We start from the raw sequence: 19056 nt of genomic DNA on the forward strand, positions 1-19056 counted from the left end.
CAAGGCAGTAAGTAGATAATGGCAGAAACATCATATAGCAAGATGTATCTCACAAGCTGTGAAATGCATGTAATACTTCGATTAAAATCATATCAAAATACAAAGAATCATACCTTTTATGACTTCTCCCTTTGTTCGTATGCCAATGGTGAAAAAGAGACTGAGAAAAATCATAATAACGGTGGTCTATGCTAATGTAGTGGTGTTCATGGAAAGTATGATTGAAGTTGTCAGGATTTGGTGAAAAATTGATGTTGCAAAGGAAATGTTTGAAAAAGTCATAAATGGATGCAAAATTCCAACAGAATGAAAACAAAAACATGAAAGAACAAATGGCAAAAAAAAAAAATAATAATTTCAAATGAAAACAGTATGGATACACTTCCTTTGACTGTAATTATTACCAAAGCATGCTATGATACCTGCAAATATCTTTCTAATGTTTCCTGTACAAAATAACAAAGCATGGGCATTAAATTTTAATAATCAAGAATCCTTATAGAATGTTCATTTCCAAATGCAAACCCCAAAACAGCTAATATTTACCAGTACAGGCCATGAAGACTTAATAATTGCACTTACTTGGAGTACCCACAAATATGTGGGTATTGTTTTACTTAGTTAGGAATAACAAAGTTACAATTCCTGAGGTGAATTGGCAGTGTTTGTTTCATTATATAGCCTGCAATATTGGCATGAATGTGGATGGCACAACCTGCCAAATATTGAAGATAAAACATCCAAAGAATACAAACAAATTTTTTAAAGATTGATTGCATGCATTTGAATTCATACCACTAACATCTTGGTATAATCAGTAAACTAGGAAAGGAATAACCCTCAACAATAAGGCATCAATACCTAAAGTGATTGCACTGGTGTTTCATGGCAGTATATCATAGTCATAGATATCAAAAGCAAATTCAGGAAACTTGGTTTTTACACACATTTCATCAAATTTACTATCTGCTTCTAGCCATATTCAAAACTGTTTTGCTAAGTTTTGTTCTCTGATTAGAATTTATTTCATGACATATATGAGTGAAATGATGTTACAATTACAATGAATAAAAAGATGGAGAAGTGAATGGATGAAATGTGAATTCATGAGGAATTCACTATCAAAAATTGTTTACGAAATTTGATATCACTTAACACGTGCCTACATAAACATAAAAATTTATTATAAATTTGGAGTCATGCCAAAATCGGCGAATTTAACGATATAAGATTTTACAATAAACAAGGCATTTTTTGCAATCATGCCGTTGATAGCAAAATGTGGCAATTCTTAGTAATACCGTTTAGTCATTGGCATCAACATAAGGCCTTTTGATCCACCAAAATATTCTGGATTAGTTGGGATTACAAGTTGCGAATCCACCAGAATCTGATTATACCATAATCATGGCCATTACAAACAATGACCTACATGACATAGACCTTACGACCCAAGAAACTAATCTTATCCTCAATCGAGCAGAGTTTGAAGAAAATCCATCATATGGTTCTTTATAACCTGACTAACTGATAGTACAATCTCGTGTAGGGTCACTCCTAGGAAATGACCTGACATACTAGTTACCTTTCCCAGTTCATTTTCTTTAATGTATGAATGTTTCAAATCTGATAAGAACTATGCATAAAAAGTTGATCTGAAAGCTACTCTTGCTGGAGTGTCAACTGCCATGATAGTGGAAATTCTGATTCCTAATTGGTTCTTCCAATATTAAGGTGACAAATCATTGTTGCCGAACTGGGAATGAGATGAATAACTTTTCACAAAAAGCACAATCCATATGATAAAATGACAAGTTTATCAGTCCTAAATAACCATTGACCTTCATCATGTGACATGAAACTCATCCAATAAACAGTGTATTTCGATGCCCCTTCATCCAAGTTTCATGAAATAGGTCCATATAATTTGAAGTTACGATATTTTGAAAACTTAACCTTTCAGAATTCATTGACATACAGACAATAACTGACCTTAAACTCATGCAAGACTATCTGTAATACTTTTCACCATCAGGCCTTAGTCTCATACCTCGGATCAATAAAATTTAAAAGAGATGATTATAATTCAAAATAATACCAACATGTTCTCATGTCATTGAGCCTACAGCTTTTTACTTTCATGATGTGAGCTGAAAATGATCAGTAATAATTGTCCATGTTACATGCAATATATCCATATACTTAAAAACTTTCTGTAGTTGCAGCAAACAATTATTTCATGAGAAAGTCTTTTACACAAAGTTTGACATCCTTAACCACAACTGGTATTGGTCTTTAATGCCTTCACGGTCAAAGGGTTAAATGACCTTAATTGACCTTGGTTATGTGACCTGAAACTAATACAAGATGAGCACTGATAATTGATTGCCCTTGTGTTAAGGGACAATTCTGTGCATTGATTGCGAGAGAAGTTATCATATGAACACAGCAAGCTCTGTGAATTTGCCAATTCAACTAGACAAATTTTGCAACATTGAAGTACTCAGTCAACCTCACTTTCTTCCACTTCATTTCGGCCCCTTCTTCTTGCTAAGATCTCATCTATTGGAGGAGCAGGAAATGGAGCAAGACGGGGGCGAATTAGACGTGGGTCATCTGGCCCGATTGTTGCTCTCCTAAACATTGGTCCTTCATCTGTTGCCTTCCTAACAAAGATGTCCTTCATCAAAGGTTCGATGTAGTCGTACGTCTTTGGGACTTTCACTCTTACTGCGACGTAGTCACCAGCATGCTTTGACCAAACTGCTACTTTTCTGCATCAGAGTGAAATGGGAAAAAAAATTGTAAAAACATCCATTTTACATTAGCAAAAACCAATAAGCACATCTCTCACAATGATACATATTGATTTGATTGGTGCCAATCTGATCCCTTTTTTTTTCTACATTGCAAATACCGGTAAGCACAAATCTTCCAACAACTAGCTTTCCCCAGATTTCCATGAATGGAATCTAGATTGCACTAGGAAGAATTTATCAATGCTAACGATTATCTTCAAAAATGATGAGTAAAACATTCAAGCATGGCTAACATTTTTCACAAAGGTAGTTACAAAATCAAAATATAATTTACTTCAATTAAAAGAGGCGCAATAGCTCGGTCAGAAGAGAGGGAAGATCCCGGTGACCCTGGTTTGATTCCCACTCGGTGCATTAGTACCCTTTGCTAAGGTAGTAATCCTCATTACCAGGTCCCTCGGGAGGATCGCAAGTCGTCGGTCCTCTGGTTACTTGTTTAAAAGCATTCATGCTTTCTTAGCAGTCAGATATTTAAAAAAAACTAAATAAAGAGGATTTAAAAAAAATCACTCTCACAGCACTAAGCTAGTTGTTGATTAATGTTGATTTGTAAAAATTACTTGGGATGCTTACTTTCGTGTTCCATCTGCATTAGTCTGGTATGGACGGTCCTTGTGGGACATGAAGTCAATCACAGCAAGAAGGTTCCTTGCTCTGTATCCAGGATACCTAGTATAAAGAAATGTGTTTAAAAAAACAAGAAATACATATTTAATTCAATTATTTATACTTCCAGCTCTTTCCCATTATCTCACAGCAAATGGTACTCATACCTTTTTGTAAAGCTCTGTAATGGCTTTTACGTAATATTTTGGTCGCAGAAATTAAGGATGTAATGCTGAAGTGGAAACAAATATTAAAAGAGAAGTACATGCTACATTTGTTAAAAATCATACTCACCGAAAGGAAAACCTCTTGGATGCATACATTAATATGTGGTTGTGAAGGCTCTCGAGCATGCTTGTGTGGCTGTAATAGATTATACAGAGAAAATTCTGATTGATATTTCATAGGTCTATATGGCAATCTCGTGTTATTCATGGCAGAATCTACAAACCTAAAAGATCAAATTCTGGGAAAACTCTCATTGTTAATTGTCAATTTATGCATAAAAACAAGTTAGCTCAAATTAACTAAATAAAAGTATCAAACCCCTAAAATGCTTATTTTTGGTTCACAGACTCTTCATAGGAGTCTGATCAAATGTAGTAAAAAAAAATTAACATCAAATTCATTTTCTTATGTTGTTTTCTAAATTAAGTTCTTCTTCCAGGGCAAAATATCTCTTCAGCCACATTGCTATGCTTAACCATAAATAGACTGGGCTATTTCAACGCCTAAGAAGACTGGGGGGGGGGGGCTGATTCAGCCCCCCCCCCCCCCCTTATGATCTCAGCCGTCAATCGCGCGATTGCGACGAAAATTGGCACGCGCGTTACCCATGGCATTATCTACAAAACTATGATATCAAATTCTGCGAAAAATCTCATTGCTCATTAATTATGCTAATTTATGCGTAAAATCATATGTTTGCTCTAATTAATAAAGTAATGCCTCTAAAATGCTAATTTTTTGTTTCATATGCTCTAGATGGGCATCTGATCAAATTTATTTTTCAAAATTTTCAACATCACATTTATTTTCTTATGTATTTTATTGTTTTCTAAATTTCTTCTGTATTTCGTTGTTTTTCAAATTTTTGTTTTTTATTGTTTTTTCAATGGAAATCGTCAGCGACTTTATTTTGACCATAAAAAAGATAAAATTAATTGATTTTAGGCAGTAAAAGTAAAATTAATGATCCATTTATGAATTTTGGCTAAAAACACCATTTGCATTGGATTTGTACACTAATTCACGTTTTTGAGTAATTTTGGGTCTGCATGCACTTACGAAATGTTGTGTAATTTCGGAACGGCGTACCCGCAGGTCACAATTTTGGTCTCAAAAGTTGCGCGAGACTTCAAAGTAAAAAGTCAGCGAGTGACGCGGTCAAAAAATTTCGTGCGGCGGATTTATCGCGAAACATGTCGAGAGGGGGGTTAAATCAGCCCACCCAGTCTTTTTAGGGTTAAATGCAAAGATAAAAAAATGTATTAGTATCGTCTTCATGCATACAAGAAACAGGATCCCTCCCTCTAGTCCTTTTAGGAATCTATTTAGGTAGACTATGTTTCATGAAATAGATCAATAAACTTTCTAAGTTGTGATGCAAATTCAACAAATACCCAACATTAACAGAGTTCACTGAACCTAATTGACCTTTCATCTTGGTCATGTGACCAGAAACTCGCACAGGTTGTTCAGTGATACTTGATTACTCTAATGTCAAAGTTTTATGAACTAGCACCATAAAAAATTAGTTAGAATGGAAATTCAGCAAATACTCCTAACAAGCCCAAAGTTCATTGACCCTAAATGATCTTTGACCTTTGTCATGTAAGATGAAACTGTCTAAGCTTTCTAACGTTCTAAGTTATGATGACATTTCAAAAACTAAACCTTAGGTTAAGATTTGATGTTGACGCCACCACTGCTGTCGGAAAGCGGCGCCTATAGTCCACATTTCCACTACATACAAAATTTATGTTGAATTATCACATTAAAAATTGAGCAATTTAAGATTTCATATGCGCAATGTCTTGTCACTTCAGAACTACATAATCTGGCATTGCAATTCTTTTCTTAAACTGTGTACAACCTTGAAAATACGCCATGAAATACCATGACCCCCTTTTTGTGTGACAAATCTATCGAAAAAAAAGAATCCTGAAGATTACTTGAATGGTGCATGATTTTACATGAGAATTGTACACTTCTGCGTGTAAAACAATGTTTTGACCCTTGACCACAAGACAAACACATCTTATCATCTCATCACCTCTCATACTCATACATTAGGCAATTGATGTATGAATATGAGTTTATATCTATGAGACAACTAAAACACATAATGCCATCAGCATCTACCAGAGGTGATGAAGGCAAACAAACGCATGTTACTCTTACCGGTAGTTGACATAATGGCCCAAGTTGGTTAGAAACCTCTTGTCATAGCACACCTGAACCAGAGCTCTGTGTGGGTCTCCCCCACGTTCCAACCACTCCTCTCTCTCCTCAAGATCACCATGAGCACACTCAGCTGCACCTCCGAATCCAGCCACCCATGAATGTTGATTAGTGACATGGTGTGTCAAGCCATGCCACTTGGCCTGCGAATTTGACAATAATAACAAATGGAATACTATAAAGCAACATTCTTAAATTGCAATAAAAGCAATATTACAAGTACAAAACCTCTAAATGCTAGTCCATCATTCACTCTATTAGTGTTGTGTTAGGTACCAATTTCTTGTGTGATAGCACAATTATGTTGCAAAGTCAACATGCACTGGTGTCCCCTCTTATTCAGCTTTCTCACCAGTACAAAAAATCAAATCATCCGAGAACAATTTTGTTTGTATGTACATGCTATTGTAGAGTATGTACATGCTATTGTAGAGCAGATGATGGAATTCAGCAGTAACAATAGAGAGGGAAGTAAATGTGAAAGCCCCCCTTTCCAAGGTCCATATTTGAATTGATTATATTAGCCGTTCTACCAAGTTAGGCAGGCCAAAAGAAGACAAAGATGAGGGAAGATTGTGGCAGGAAACAAAAGCATGTTAAGACATTGATTTTTTTTAAAATATCAGTTATGAGAAAATAACCATACCTTCAAATCTACAAGATTCCCTCTGCATGTTTTGGAGCAGTACCAAAAATGCCTGATGATATGTTTCACCCAATACAATAGGCTTCTTGTTGATGCTTTTGATGATGCCTATAGATAAGAACATGTAAATAGATGATCATAATAAGAGAAACAGACACTTTGTGTGAAATAAAATGTGTATTTGTTAGAAACCAAACATTTGAACTAACATTGAAAATCCACAGTCGTGACTGGCTATATGCCATGTATCTCTGGAGAAGTGGGAGGGAATTTTGAAATAAAAGAGATCATAAATGGTGAACAACCACTCCCAATGTAGTCTCTGTCATGAAATATGTCACATCATTATTATTTCCCACATACGAGAAGATTCCTTGCAAAACGTAAAAATTTTAATTCAATTTACCTTTGCAAGTTTCTTAGCAAGGTTCTTGGCACCGTGCCAGACATCCCAAGAGTGCTTCACTTCAGGCTTCGATTCTCCTTTGTGAAGGAAAAAAGTAGAGAAAAGAAAATAAGTTCATTTAGGTACAAAATTAACAACAGATTTATTTATATAATTTTATACCTCTAAAACAATTTGATCCATGAGATAAGAACTGACATTTTTGTGCGTGCTAAGTTTCTTCAAACGCACATGTTCGATGGTAACAATCATATGCCCCTCTCCCTAGTTTTTATAGGTGTAATCATAGCGCAGTCTTTTCAGGGTTCAAAAGACAAAATTAGGTCAATTCATCATGTCCATAAAAATCTAGAGGTTCTAAAAATGGGACTCAGCTGCAAAGCTGCATTGTTAAGTATTTTGGTGACTCTGCATATAGTTTATACTGCACATAGTTTATAGGAAACAAAAAAAAAATACAGAAAAGATAATATAAAGTAATGTGAAGGATGGCAATAAAATTGAAAAAAAAACAAAAAAACATACTCATGTATTTCCCGATTGAGGGGTGGGCATCCGTTACCACCTCCTTGACTTGCAGACCTCTCTCCTCCATTATGGATAGCCCTTCCTTCAAGGCTTTTGCCTCCATGACATTACTTTTCATGCCGACCTCCCTCTTATCGACAAAACCGACATGGAGCACATCGTTTGTTTCATGTTCCATAAAGGTATATGTACAATATTGTGCACAGTGGCCAGGGCTGTCATTTCGTGCGTCCCCTGTAAGAAATTTTGGTAAAAGAAAGGTTCATAGGATGAAAAAGTCACTTATAGATTGTGAATGCATTGATTGTAAGCCATTAATTACCTTAAAAACAAAAAAAAGTTATAAAAAGCCAGAGTTCATGTGTTGTAACAATTTGCTACAAAGCCACTGAAACCAACCGTCATTCATTTCCAAACTTTTATTTCCATTAAAAAAAAAAAATTGCATTTCACCAATATATGATGACAAAAATGCTAAGTACTCCACTTTTGAAATGGCATTTGAGTCATATAAGGGAGCGTTTATCACAGATCTTGAAACAATGATTATCCTATGGAAAAATGTGATGACAAAATGTCTGTCAAGGCTTTCTTTCTCTTCACCCTAATACTTTGGGGGTATTTTAAAACTAGTTATTACCAGGGAGGGGCCATTATCACCCCCCTCGAGATCACAGTCATGGGTTGCCTTTTTGCCTCAAAATTTTGAACAAAGGTCAAGAATTATGTAATCTACAAACTTGTATAGCTGAATTTATGGAAAAAAAGCCTTTTTATATTTGTAATCATTTTCTGGCGATTTTGGGCATTTCTCACAAAATAAAGCCTTATGAATATCAACTATTGGTACATATATTGTTTATAACTCTATTATCAATTCCTGTAAGTTGTGTGTTAATTATTCAAATGATTTGAAACAATGATACTTACTAGAAAAGTATCTTCATTATTTGGAAAAGCTCCTAATTTTGTCCATAGAGTTATACAGTCATATACAGAAATAGTGAAACGTGTTCAGTAAACATAATCTGACACCTGCACGGCAGGTCCGATCGCCATATAGTTAGTATCAAAATATGTGGGAAGGTTCAGAAAAAAGTCATGCCTTTTTTTTCTTGAAACATTGAGGCATTTCAAGTTTCAGCAAAAAATTGACAGGGGGGGGGGTCGTAATGACCTCCAAACCCCGGGGAGTATGAGGTTTAATTTGTTTCAACATTACTTTTGTCATTAATGAATCAATCATTGCTAGAAACTGTTATTAAATAACTTACCACATACAACAACTGGAGTTGCTTTGTGCTTGGTTATGGATGTATCCTGGATCCCCTTCCAGCAAGCCTCTACTGCCGGGATGGCATACTGGGCCTGGAGTGCATGAAATGTCCTTTGGGACATGAAGTTCAATTTTGAGAATCGGAATAGCAATTGGATTTTTTGGAAGTTGTTTCCAGACAGCAGAATAGAGCTACCAAGCCTAACGTCACCCACATGGCTTCTTCCTAGGACCTCCTGGCTGCAAAATTTACGTTCATGTTCTTTAGGACACACCTTCAACAAATAGAAATGAGGAAATATCCAATTAAGACAAAGATAAAATTAAGAGACAGACTCTACTACAAACTCCACACTGGAAAAAGTAAAATGTGTAGTAGAGAGAAAGGACATAAAACAAATACTTTCTTATGTCCTGGATTGCAATTCAAGCTTCTAAATATATTTGCAACAAATAACTCTGGAACGATTGATTGATATATATCTACATCTACGCAATGCATGCAAGTATGGTACTGAAGAGGGACTGTACTCTTTAAAAAATGTACACTGATATTCCCTTTGAAATAAATTAATACAGGTGACTTGTGGTTCACTTTTTTCAGAAAGGAATTCTCCTTTTCCAACAGTTCTTTTCTGAACCGATTTCATGCCAAGATGAAGGCCTCTCCTACAATATATGATAATTGGATATATACGTTTAGTGCCTTTTTATTTGTAAAATATTAACTAATATCCTGCATAAAGCCAGGGGAGGAATTTCTTTTAATGAATATACCATAGTGAAGTAAACTGAAATAAAATAGAATTGTATAGCCTAACATGACATTAGAACCAATCTCAAATGCTTAAATGCAAGACTGACTTTAAAGCTTATTCTTTAACAATCACAATCCCTACATTTGGATACAATGCTAGCACTTACCCAAGTCACATGCCCAGCTGAACCATTGGCATCATGAACTGTTGCAGTTGTCTCTGCGCCACAAACTGCACATGTTGGGTAGGCTTCTTTTGCCAACTGCTTCAATCTGGGTTTTGAAATCACCACAAACCCTAGGTCCGAGGCCTCTTCTGGTGACACTTTTATATGCAGACCTGACCTTGTTGTCTGTACACTGGACTCTAATTCATCCTGCTCGCCAAGGACTTCTTCGTCCTCCCCGATTCTCCTCAGGAAAGCTATATCCTCAGGCCTGTTGAAGAAGAAAGGACCCCCCAAAAAAGGTTCGATTTAAATCATCCTTATTATTGTTCTCTATTTATCATTTTGGCAATACCTGCCTCTCTGACCTGCTTACAAAAAGTCTTGGATTTTTATCATGCTGACATCAAGCAAAGAGGGGTGCATTTTTTCCTATCTTGCATACCCCAATTCTAACTACTAACTTCATTTTTCTGCTGGAAATTTTACGAAGGGTTAAGTGCACACTTGCCCAAATACAAACATAATATATAATTACTAGTATTGTAAAGTTTTAAAAACTACTTCTAAATAAAATGCATTTGAGGAAATGAGCGACAATAATGGGTATACTCTCTGCTGGCAGTAAATGCTCGATCTTGATAATCATTTTTAATAAAATTTAATCAGAATCTGACAAAAGGATTTCTGAATTAAAATAATAATGGGAACTAAGGATTATTCAAATTCATTCAAGCATATTTCCAAGGTATGCATAGATTTTAATTGAAATTAATCACAAAGGTGGCGCAATGATTCCCCATTGAAATTTAGATATCCTCACATGGGTTTGTTAGTTGTTCCTCATTCTGAATTCTTTTCTGAGGTTGTATTCCCTAAAAATACAAGTATTATGTTATAAATTATGTTATCAGGTTGCCGTCATCAAAGAATGAGGAAAACATTACAACAATTTTGTGTATAAATTGCAATAATTACCGTCTTTGTAATAAAACCTCTGCAGCAAAATCGCTATCATCATCATCTACAATATCCTCCTCTTCATGTGGATATATGTAGTCACCTACTTCAGCAAAACTTACGCTGATGCTGCAAAATCAGAAAAATGGTAAAATAATTTTGTAGATCAACCAAGTAAAAAAAAATTATTATGTAGATGTGTACATTCTTCAAAGAGGAATGCATGTACTGCATACATTTCTGTAGACACACTGAAATCACTGAAATATGAATGAAATCCAAATAAAAGATAGAAAGGTGCAACTCTGTATGATTAATTTGTATAGTATATACCAGATCAGCATGAACATTCTGCATAAAATAAACTTAAAATCCCTGTGTACACTGTAAGGACAGTTGCATACCCAATATAAACAGAGGATCACATAAATGTACATTAACTTACTCATGTACATCTGCATTGTCAATATCAAGTTCTTCCTGCTGCGGTGGACTTGACGGTGCTCCAGATACAGGCCTTTCAAGATAAAATAGCAGAAAACCTTGTTAGTGTAGTTATAAAAGTTGGAATTATTATTTAACCAGATTTAGCCTGCGCTCATCTGTCAGCTATGAATGTTGCAAAATAAGACTGAGACTGCAATCAGTTTACTATCATTGTCAAAGTAAATAAATGTACACAAATCTGAATCTGATTAAACAATTACATAAAAAAAAACATCAGAGTAGGATGTTTAAGCATACATTGACCTGTGCAAGGGCAGCCTTTGACCCAATATTCCAGGAACAAAGCTTTATCCAGGTAATGTCTCTTACCACATTTATATGTAGGGTTTATAAGGACCTCTGTGATGTTTTATCTCAATATAACAAAATCTAATCAGTTTGTCACTCATACATGTATGGCCAAAGTTCTTGAAGATGAGCCATCAAATGATTCTTCATCATGAGAATGTAACAGATGGACAGACAATCTGAAAACACAATGCCTCCATTTACAATGATCCCAAAAATGCTTTTCTGTTGCTCTCCAACAAATTATATAAAGTGGGGTACAAATAAATAAACTCACTGTTTTGAATGAAGTGATGACGGCATGGATAAATCATCAGAGGAGCTAAAAGAAAATTAATAGTAGGATTTAATACATTTAAGATAACATACTTGACCAAAAATTAGTTATTACTTTTTTATAAAAAACAAAAATTATTCACAGCCTATTCAAATTAAAATTGTTACACCTAACCTAACTCTGGATACTAAAAATAAGACATTGATATACTAATATTTCAATGCATTAACAAGAGTTACTTTTGACTTTTCACACTATATTCTTCAGGTATTGCAAGGAAAGGTAATTTTCAGATGCACTATTTATTTCCTTTGTGACCTTTGTCATCATAGCCCCAAATCTTATACATGTATACCAAATGTAATTCCCCCTCTTTAACTCCTTTGCTGGGTAAAATAAAAAAAAAATGCATTGCATTTGGCCTTCAAAACTAGGTAAGGGGGCACACAAATAAATAAACTCACTGTTTTGAATGAAGTGATGACGGCATGGATAAATCATCTGAGGAGCTATAAGAAAATTAATAGTAGGAGGATTTAATACAATTGTGATTATGGCGTACTTGACTCAAGAATGAATAAATAATTTTTTTATCTTTTGGGACAATCATAAAAAATGTGATACTTGTGTTAGATTCAAAACTGATTTAAAGACGGATTCTCAACTGCACAAGAGCCAAAATCTATGCCTCTGCCAATGCCAGCTCTGAACTATATCCCATACTGTATATTGCATATTACCATTTAGATGTATGGTTTTAGAGGCACAGATATATTTAGACGTCTTGCGAGGTTGTTTCAAAGAGACAAAATATTAAAACTTAATTTTAATGTGCATGCCTATGAATTGGACGAAATTAATATTTTGCCCCGCCCACAAGATTATCATTGGTAAATAATTGATATTGTGCATGAAGCTATTGTTACGTCACAATAAAATTGCATGGCATATTAGTTGCAAGGTGTGGCAAGGGAACGAGATTGCATCAGTTGATTGAATTCAATGTTTAAAACATGACAATGATCAGTCGCCATGATTTACAGGATTAACATGAAATGGTAAATAAAACCCCACTTTTTATTCATTAATCTATGTTTAGCTTTGTGGGGGTATCTAAATATTAATACTGGATGACCCATTTTTGTGGGATGCGTAGAAATATTGTTACTCGCTGAAGAACAATATTGGATTTGTCTCTGACTCATCGAATATTGTTCTTCAGCTTGTACAATAATTCGACGCGTCCCACTCAATAAATAATAACAATTTTTATATACCGCAAAATTGCAAAATTGCCTCTAAGCGGTTAAGAGAAAGGAAATGAAGTATAAAGGAAATAGAAATACTTTGCACAACAAAATGTATCAAAACTAATATTACAATTTACAACTTTCTCAACAAATCATGAATAAAGAAATACCATCAAATGGACCAATAAACATATATGATCAATTTAAGATTTAAAAAGATGAGTTTTAAGCATAACTTTAAATGTATTAACAATAACTCAAAACCATCCAATAATCCCTATTAAAATATCTAAGCCCTGGAACACAAAGGGATGTTATGACAATGTGATATGCCCTATACAAGATCTGCATTAGTATTATTATTATACTTTATTCTGAAAATGTGAAAACCATCACATCAATCTAATTACACTGGTAATCATAGTCTTTAAAAAAATGATTTTATTTGAAAAGAAGAGTAGGTTCATGCATAAACACAGTTTGAAGTCATAACTTGATTATTTAATTAATCAATATCAGATAATCAGTCCCAAATCCATACATGATCCGATGGGTTCTTGAAATGTCACACAAACAAAAACAGGATAAACGGACAATTGAAAGTTTTGTGCCTCCAGCACTACTCACAGTGGGTGGGGGCATAAATTGGTACCCTAATTTGGTAAATGCTGACCTACCTATCGAGAAGAACTTGGACCTCAGTTCCATCTTTGCCAGGAGTTGATATCTGAACTGTCTTCCTGTAACATACATGAATGGTAATATACATGTACATCTTCATCTGGATAGATTATCTAATGCTTTATAATCATTCCTCTACATGTACATGTTACCTCAATCTACGTCAACACATACTTCAAAAACCAAATTCTTTCAGAATTCCAAACAAGATAATCATAGCTCCATAATTTTTTTCTTGAATCTATTAGAATGGATTTAGCATTTAAGTTATTCAACTCCATGTACATGTACACTATTATTTTGTAAACCCTCAATAGACATTCGCTTCCTAAACTGTATAAAAGGTGGCAACAACATGGTATTTAAAATAGAGGGGGTGGTTATTTGGGAAGCAAGATAACCAGGTGACATGATACTACTATTATGGAATGACACTCTCTAGACTTTCCCTTTTCCAAATTTCTTTGTTCCTTCCCTTTCCCCACTTTGTTTTCTGTTTTGTACTTGAAAAAAAATTGGAGTGGGTGGGGGTTGGCAGGCGTAATCGTACGTACATGCACACCTTGATGATCAAACAGATTTACTTTACATTCTTACAGACTATTTATCTATTGCTGGAAGATAACCAAATATATTTTGTTATTATTTAACAACTACATGTAGCTCACCTCTCCCAATCAAAAACTGTTTAACCCTAAACCTCCCAGGGGATTCTGATTCTTGGGGTGGGGGGCATTATAGCCCCCCCCCCTTAAGATCTCAGCCGCGGGTTGCGCGATCACAACGAAAAATTTGCATGATGGTAGAGAATGACGTAATTTACACAGTTGCATTGGTAAATTTCACTGAATTCATATTTTATGTGAATTAAATATGCTAATTTATTTTTGAAGTCATTCTTTTTGCTCTGATTCACTAAATAAAGCTCCTAGTCCTAGAATGCTATTTTTTGAGAAAATATTCTTTACAGCATTCCTAACAATTGTGAATGAAAACAATTCTGGTACCAAGACCAATTTCTTATATTTTATTGTTTTTTAATTTCTTATGTATTTCTATATTTTCTTACTTGTTGTTCCTTTAATGTTTTTTCAATGGAAATCATTTCAGACTTAATTCTGATCATAAACAAGGCAAAATTACAGTGCAATTAAGTTTGATCAATTAAAGTAGAAATAGTGATACATGAATTTGGCTAAATATACAATATGCGTTGGATTTGTACATGAAATCATGTTTATGAGCAATTTGGGTCTGACATGCAGTTACATAATGTTGCGTAATGTCGTAACCACGCGTCACATATTTGGTTTCAAAATTTGCGCGAGGCTTGAAAGTAAAAAGTTAGTGAGCGGCGAGGTAAAAAAAAATTGTGCAGTAGATATATTGCGAAAATTGTAGAGGGGGGGGGGGCAATTATGGCCCCCACCCTGGGAGAATTAGAGTTAAAGGAGAATGAAACTTTTGGAGCAAGTTAGCTTTTGTGAAAGCAGAAAAATCAAAGAATAAGATCAACAAAACTTTGAGTAAAATAGGACTAGCAATAAAAGAGTTATGAGCATTTGAATGTCGAGATCACTAATGCTATGGAGATCCTCCCATTGGCAATGCGACCAAGATCTGTGATGTCACACACGTACAACTCTCCCATTTGGACACTGAAAATATACCCCAAAACATCTCTTTTTGCTCATTCTAATCATATGACAAACGATTCATCAATGATATAATGTTGTGAAACCTCTGTACTTGTCATCTCATAAAGAGAACACCTCACCTTGTGATAGACTCTATAAAAGTGAGAATATAAGTGAAATAAGTACTAAAGTAATGAGGGAGTTGTACGTGTGTGATATCACAGATCTTGGTCGCATTGCCGTTGGGAGGATCTACATGGCACTAGTGATCTCAATATTCGAATGCTCATAACTTTCTTATTATTCATTCAATCTTCCTCAAACTTTCAACAATATGTTTCTTTGATTTTTCTCTTTGATATGGATTCAGCTGGTTTCAAGGGTTTCATTCTCCTTTAAACTAGAAATCAGCAATGGGCATGCATGTAACAATCAAAACAGAACTAAAACAAATTAACACCAAACTGGTGATGCTGGCTCAACTTGTTTGACCTTTTTGACCAAGTACAGAATGTAAAATACAGGTAGGTAAATACAGTTTTGTCTCACAAACAAAATGACCAATCAGATTATAGAATTCATGAAAAAAATATGACCCACTAAGAGATAAATATCATACTTACATGCTCAAATTGGCTCCAGTCACCACTGATTGCTCTGAGTCAGTCGTTACTTCCTTTTCTTCAGACCTAAAAAGATAAAAGCAATATGAACTTCTGAAATAATATCTATAGTACCCGCATCTTCCTAATTCCAGAATCAGAATTGGCACAACTTCGCTTATAACAATCACTTTAAAGAATTATTATTCAATTTTTTATCTCATATCTCATCACTGTATAGTCACTGATTTCTATTCGGCCATTGTTTCCAAACATGAACTTTCACTTGTCAAATATCTATACTACATATCTGAAAAAGGGACGGCCAATTGAAAACTGTTGGTATAGCTTCATTACTTAATTATTAGACTTGTATTACCTTGATAAACTAACCCGGTGAACTGTGGAGGGGGGGGGGGTAAATGAACCACCCCCCCCTCCTGACAATTTCCATGACCATTAATTCAACTGCATTTTTTTTTACAGGGCTGCTCGCTTACTTTTTTCTTTTGATTCCTGCGCTTCTTTTGAGACCAAATTTATGATGGCCGGATATCTTGGTTTACGCAACATAAGCATACTGATTCGTACCAGTACAAGTCAGACCCAAAATTGCTCCAAAAACATGTACATCTCCAGAAACGTTATTTCTGTCTTGAGTTGGATCTATGTTATCAAACGTAATGATTGATTAGCTATAAAATAAATAGAATCAAAGGACATCTGGATGTGAAGTGTGACTGAGTTTAACTTGAAGTCGCAAATAACAAGCTACATCTAGGCTAGATTATATTTTTATACTCATAAGTCTAGACTAGGCAAAATATAATCAGGAAGAAAATAGAACAATGATTAACCCTAAATAGACTGGGCTATTTCGATGCCTAAGAGTAAGATTAAGAAGACGAGGGAAAGGGCTGATTCAGCTCCCCTTATGGTCTCGGCCGTCGTTCGCGCGATCGCGACGAAACTTGGCACGCGCGTTACCCATGGCATAATCTACAAAACTACTAGATCAAATTCTGCGAAAAATCTCTTTGCTAATTATAATTATGCTAATTTATGCATAAAATCAAAATTTTGGTTTAATTAACTAAATAATGCCCCTAAAATGCTAATTTTTGGTACACTGACACTTTATATGAATCTCATCAAATGTAAAAAAAAAAAATTCAAAATCACAATTATTTTCTTATGTATTTGTTTTCTAAATTTCTTATGTATTTCTTTGTTTTTCGACTTTATGTTTTTTCTATGGAAATTGTTGGGGACTTTATTTGGAGCATAAATAAGATGGAATTGATTGATTTCAATCTGTAAAAGGAAAAATAATGATACATTTATGAATTTAGGCTAAAAACTCTATTTGCATGATTTGAATTAGATTTGTAAATTGTACACAAATTCACTTTTTTCTGCAATTTTGGGTCTGCATGCCGTTACGAAATGTTGCGTAATTTCGGAACCGCGTACCTGGGGGTCGCAAATTTGGTCTCAAAAGTTGCGCTAGACTTGATTGTAAAAACTCAGTGAGCAACGCAGTCAAAAAATTTCGCGCGGCAGATTTATCAGTATCACGAAAAATGTCGAGGGGGGCTGAATCAGTCCCCCCCCCCCCCGTCTTTTTAGGGTTAAGTATTGCCATTCACTCATGCATTGGTTGCTCAATACCGGTAAGGCTGCAACATTCATGCAGACTGTCTCGAGCTAAACTAAAACTAATGAACAGATTCTACAGCATAATAATAAATTAAATAATTTGATTCCGGGCGCGGCGCGGGGACTCGCGCAACTACCGTACCGTACCCCTGGCCCTAGCCCTAGTGTTCGGGCGCGGCGCGCGGCTGTACTGCTAGAGCTGCCCAAGATGAAGTGCATGCCGGTGACTGTCGGAAGTTATCAATTACAAGGTAGAATCTTAAGTTATATCGATTAAGTCCTTATAGGCATAAAATGAAGAGGGTGTAAAGAATTCGATAAAAAATTAGTTCTACTCACATGTCCAGCAAGAGGGACAAAAACTGGTCATTGGTCAGTCCTCTTGCTCCTCGTAGCTCACTCCAGCGCTCGAAAACCTCACTATGTACTCTGATTGTTCCTCTCTTCTTTCGCGAAAGTTCGTACACTTTGTTAGACTCTCTCCTCCTAACAAGTCGGGTGCCTGGAGATGCACCCTTCGGTCCCCTACTCCCTCCTTCCTCGTCCCCCATATCCTCTTGATAAGCTAAATTATTAATTATTGTGCGGTGAGACTGAGATTGAGAACCTTCTTTCCTTCGGCTTCGAGTGAATTATACAGTAGAGCGTTTCGTGTTGGTTGCGCTGGTTGCGGTCTAGCGCTCGATCGATCGCCGGCCTGGCTGGGCCAGCTACACGGTACCGACTACCGGTAGATGCGGACCGTGCATTGCTGCAGCAACTATGCACTTGACGAAAAATAACATACATCTTTGCAAACAATGTGGAACAAAGAAATAAAGTTAGAAATGAATACTTTACGGGTAGAGGGGTGATTAAAAGTAGAGAATGACTCAGTAACAATTAACATTAAACATGCACTATCTTTACATAGGCGCACGAACACCATCGTGGTACGCCTCAAACCAAAACAAATGTTCTACTTTCTATTGTAGAGGGAGCTACATAGGAATTCAAATACAAACCGCCGCGGCGCGCCGAGCCGACGAAAAAAACTCTGCAGGGATACCCGTCATTTTATAAAATCGATTAATTTCACCATCAAAACAGAATTTCTGTCCATCTATTTCATGTCATATCATTTTTAGGGCAAACACAATCATATTATTCATAAATGAAGTGAAATGATGACAAACGCATTTTTGAGAATCTCCAAAACTATCCACCCTCTTTAAAGTGGAGTACAGTGTGCGCAGTCCTGGCCCCACCCTTTACACCCGGGGTTCATCTGCCATAGCCTAGCTAGCTGGGACGGTGACAGCGAGGTCCTCGAGTCGTAGGTTTTACATCAGACTTTCCTTGTCCTAGATGAAAGGCCTGCCAAGGCTAGAGAGTTCCATCTACCCTGATTTGCTGGATGGCCGCTGTTGGCTCTCCTAGGCCAGCGCCCTTTAAGATGGATCTTACTTTTCATTCCATCAGGGTGTCCAGCCACCCTCCACACCGAAACCCAAAAGGAAAAGGTGGGGGAGACGGTTTAGTCGCCGT

The 19056-nt window shown here is 35.8% G+C and overlaps 1 protein-coding gene across 1 annotated transcript; it reads right to left on the reverse strand.

Moving 5' to 3' along the window:
- Nucleotides 1–419: 419 nt before the first annotated feature.
- On the reverse strand, nt 420–18728 carry LOC129262527 (uncharacterized). Its single transcript, XM_054900654.2, has 16 exons — nt 17869–18728; nt 15892–15957; nt 13628–13690; nt 12165–12209; nt 11701–11745; nt 11074–11145; nt 10647–10757; nt 9669–9939; nt 8743–9019; nt 7466–7702; nt 6941–7017; nt 6535–6642; nt 5829–6031; nt 3720–3788; nt 3393–3488; nt 420–2774 (listed from the first exon to the last, which is right to left on the reverse strand). The coding sequence occupies exons 1-16, from the start codon at nt 18078–18080 to the stop codon at nt 2504–2506; spliced, it is 2223 nt and encodes a 740-aa protein (XP_054756629.2). The 5' UTR covers nt 18081–18728; the 3' UTR covers nt 420–2503.
- Nucleotides 18729–19056: the final 328 nt, after the last annotated feature.

This window comes from Lytechinus pictus, unplaced genomic scaffold, assembly GCF_037042905.1.
Source record: "Lytechinus pictus isolate F3 Inbred unplaced genomic scaffold, Lp3.0 scaffold_23, whole genome shotgun sequence".
NCBI lineage: Eukaryota > Metazoa > Echinodermata > Echinoidea > Temnopleuroida > Toxopneustidae > Lytechinus > Lytechinus pictus.

Bases quoted from the DNA above. Each gene is read 5' to 3' on its own strand.
- LOC129262527 (XM_054900654.2), bottom strand. From the start codon at position 18,080: ATGGGGGACGAGGAAGGAGGGAGTAGGGGACCGAAGGGTGCATCTCCA. The intron at 13,691-15,891 runs GTAAGTATGATA...TGTATGTTACAG, and splicing joins ACTGGAGCCAATTTGAGCAT to GAAGACAGTTCAGATATCAA. The intron at 11,146-11,700 runs GTGAGTTTATTT...TTATCTTGAAAG, and splicing joins TCATCACTTCATTCAAAACA to GCCTGTATCTGGAGCACCGT.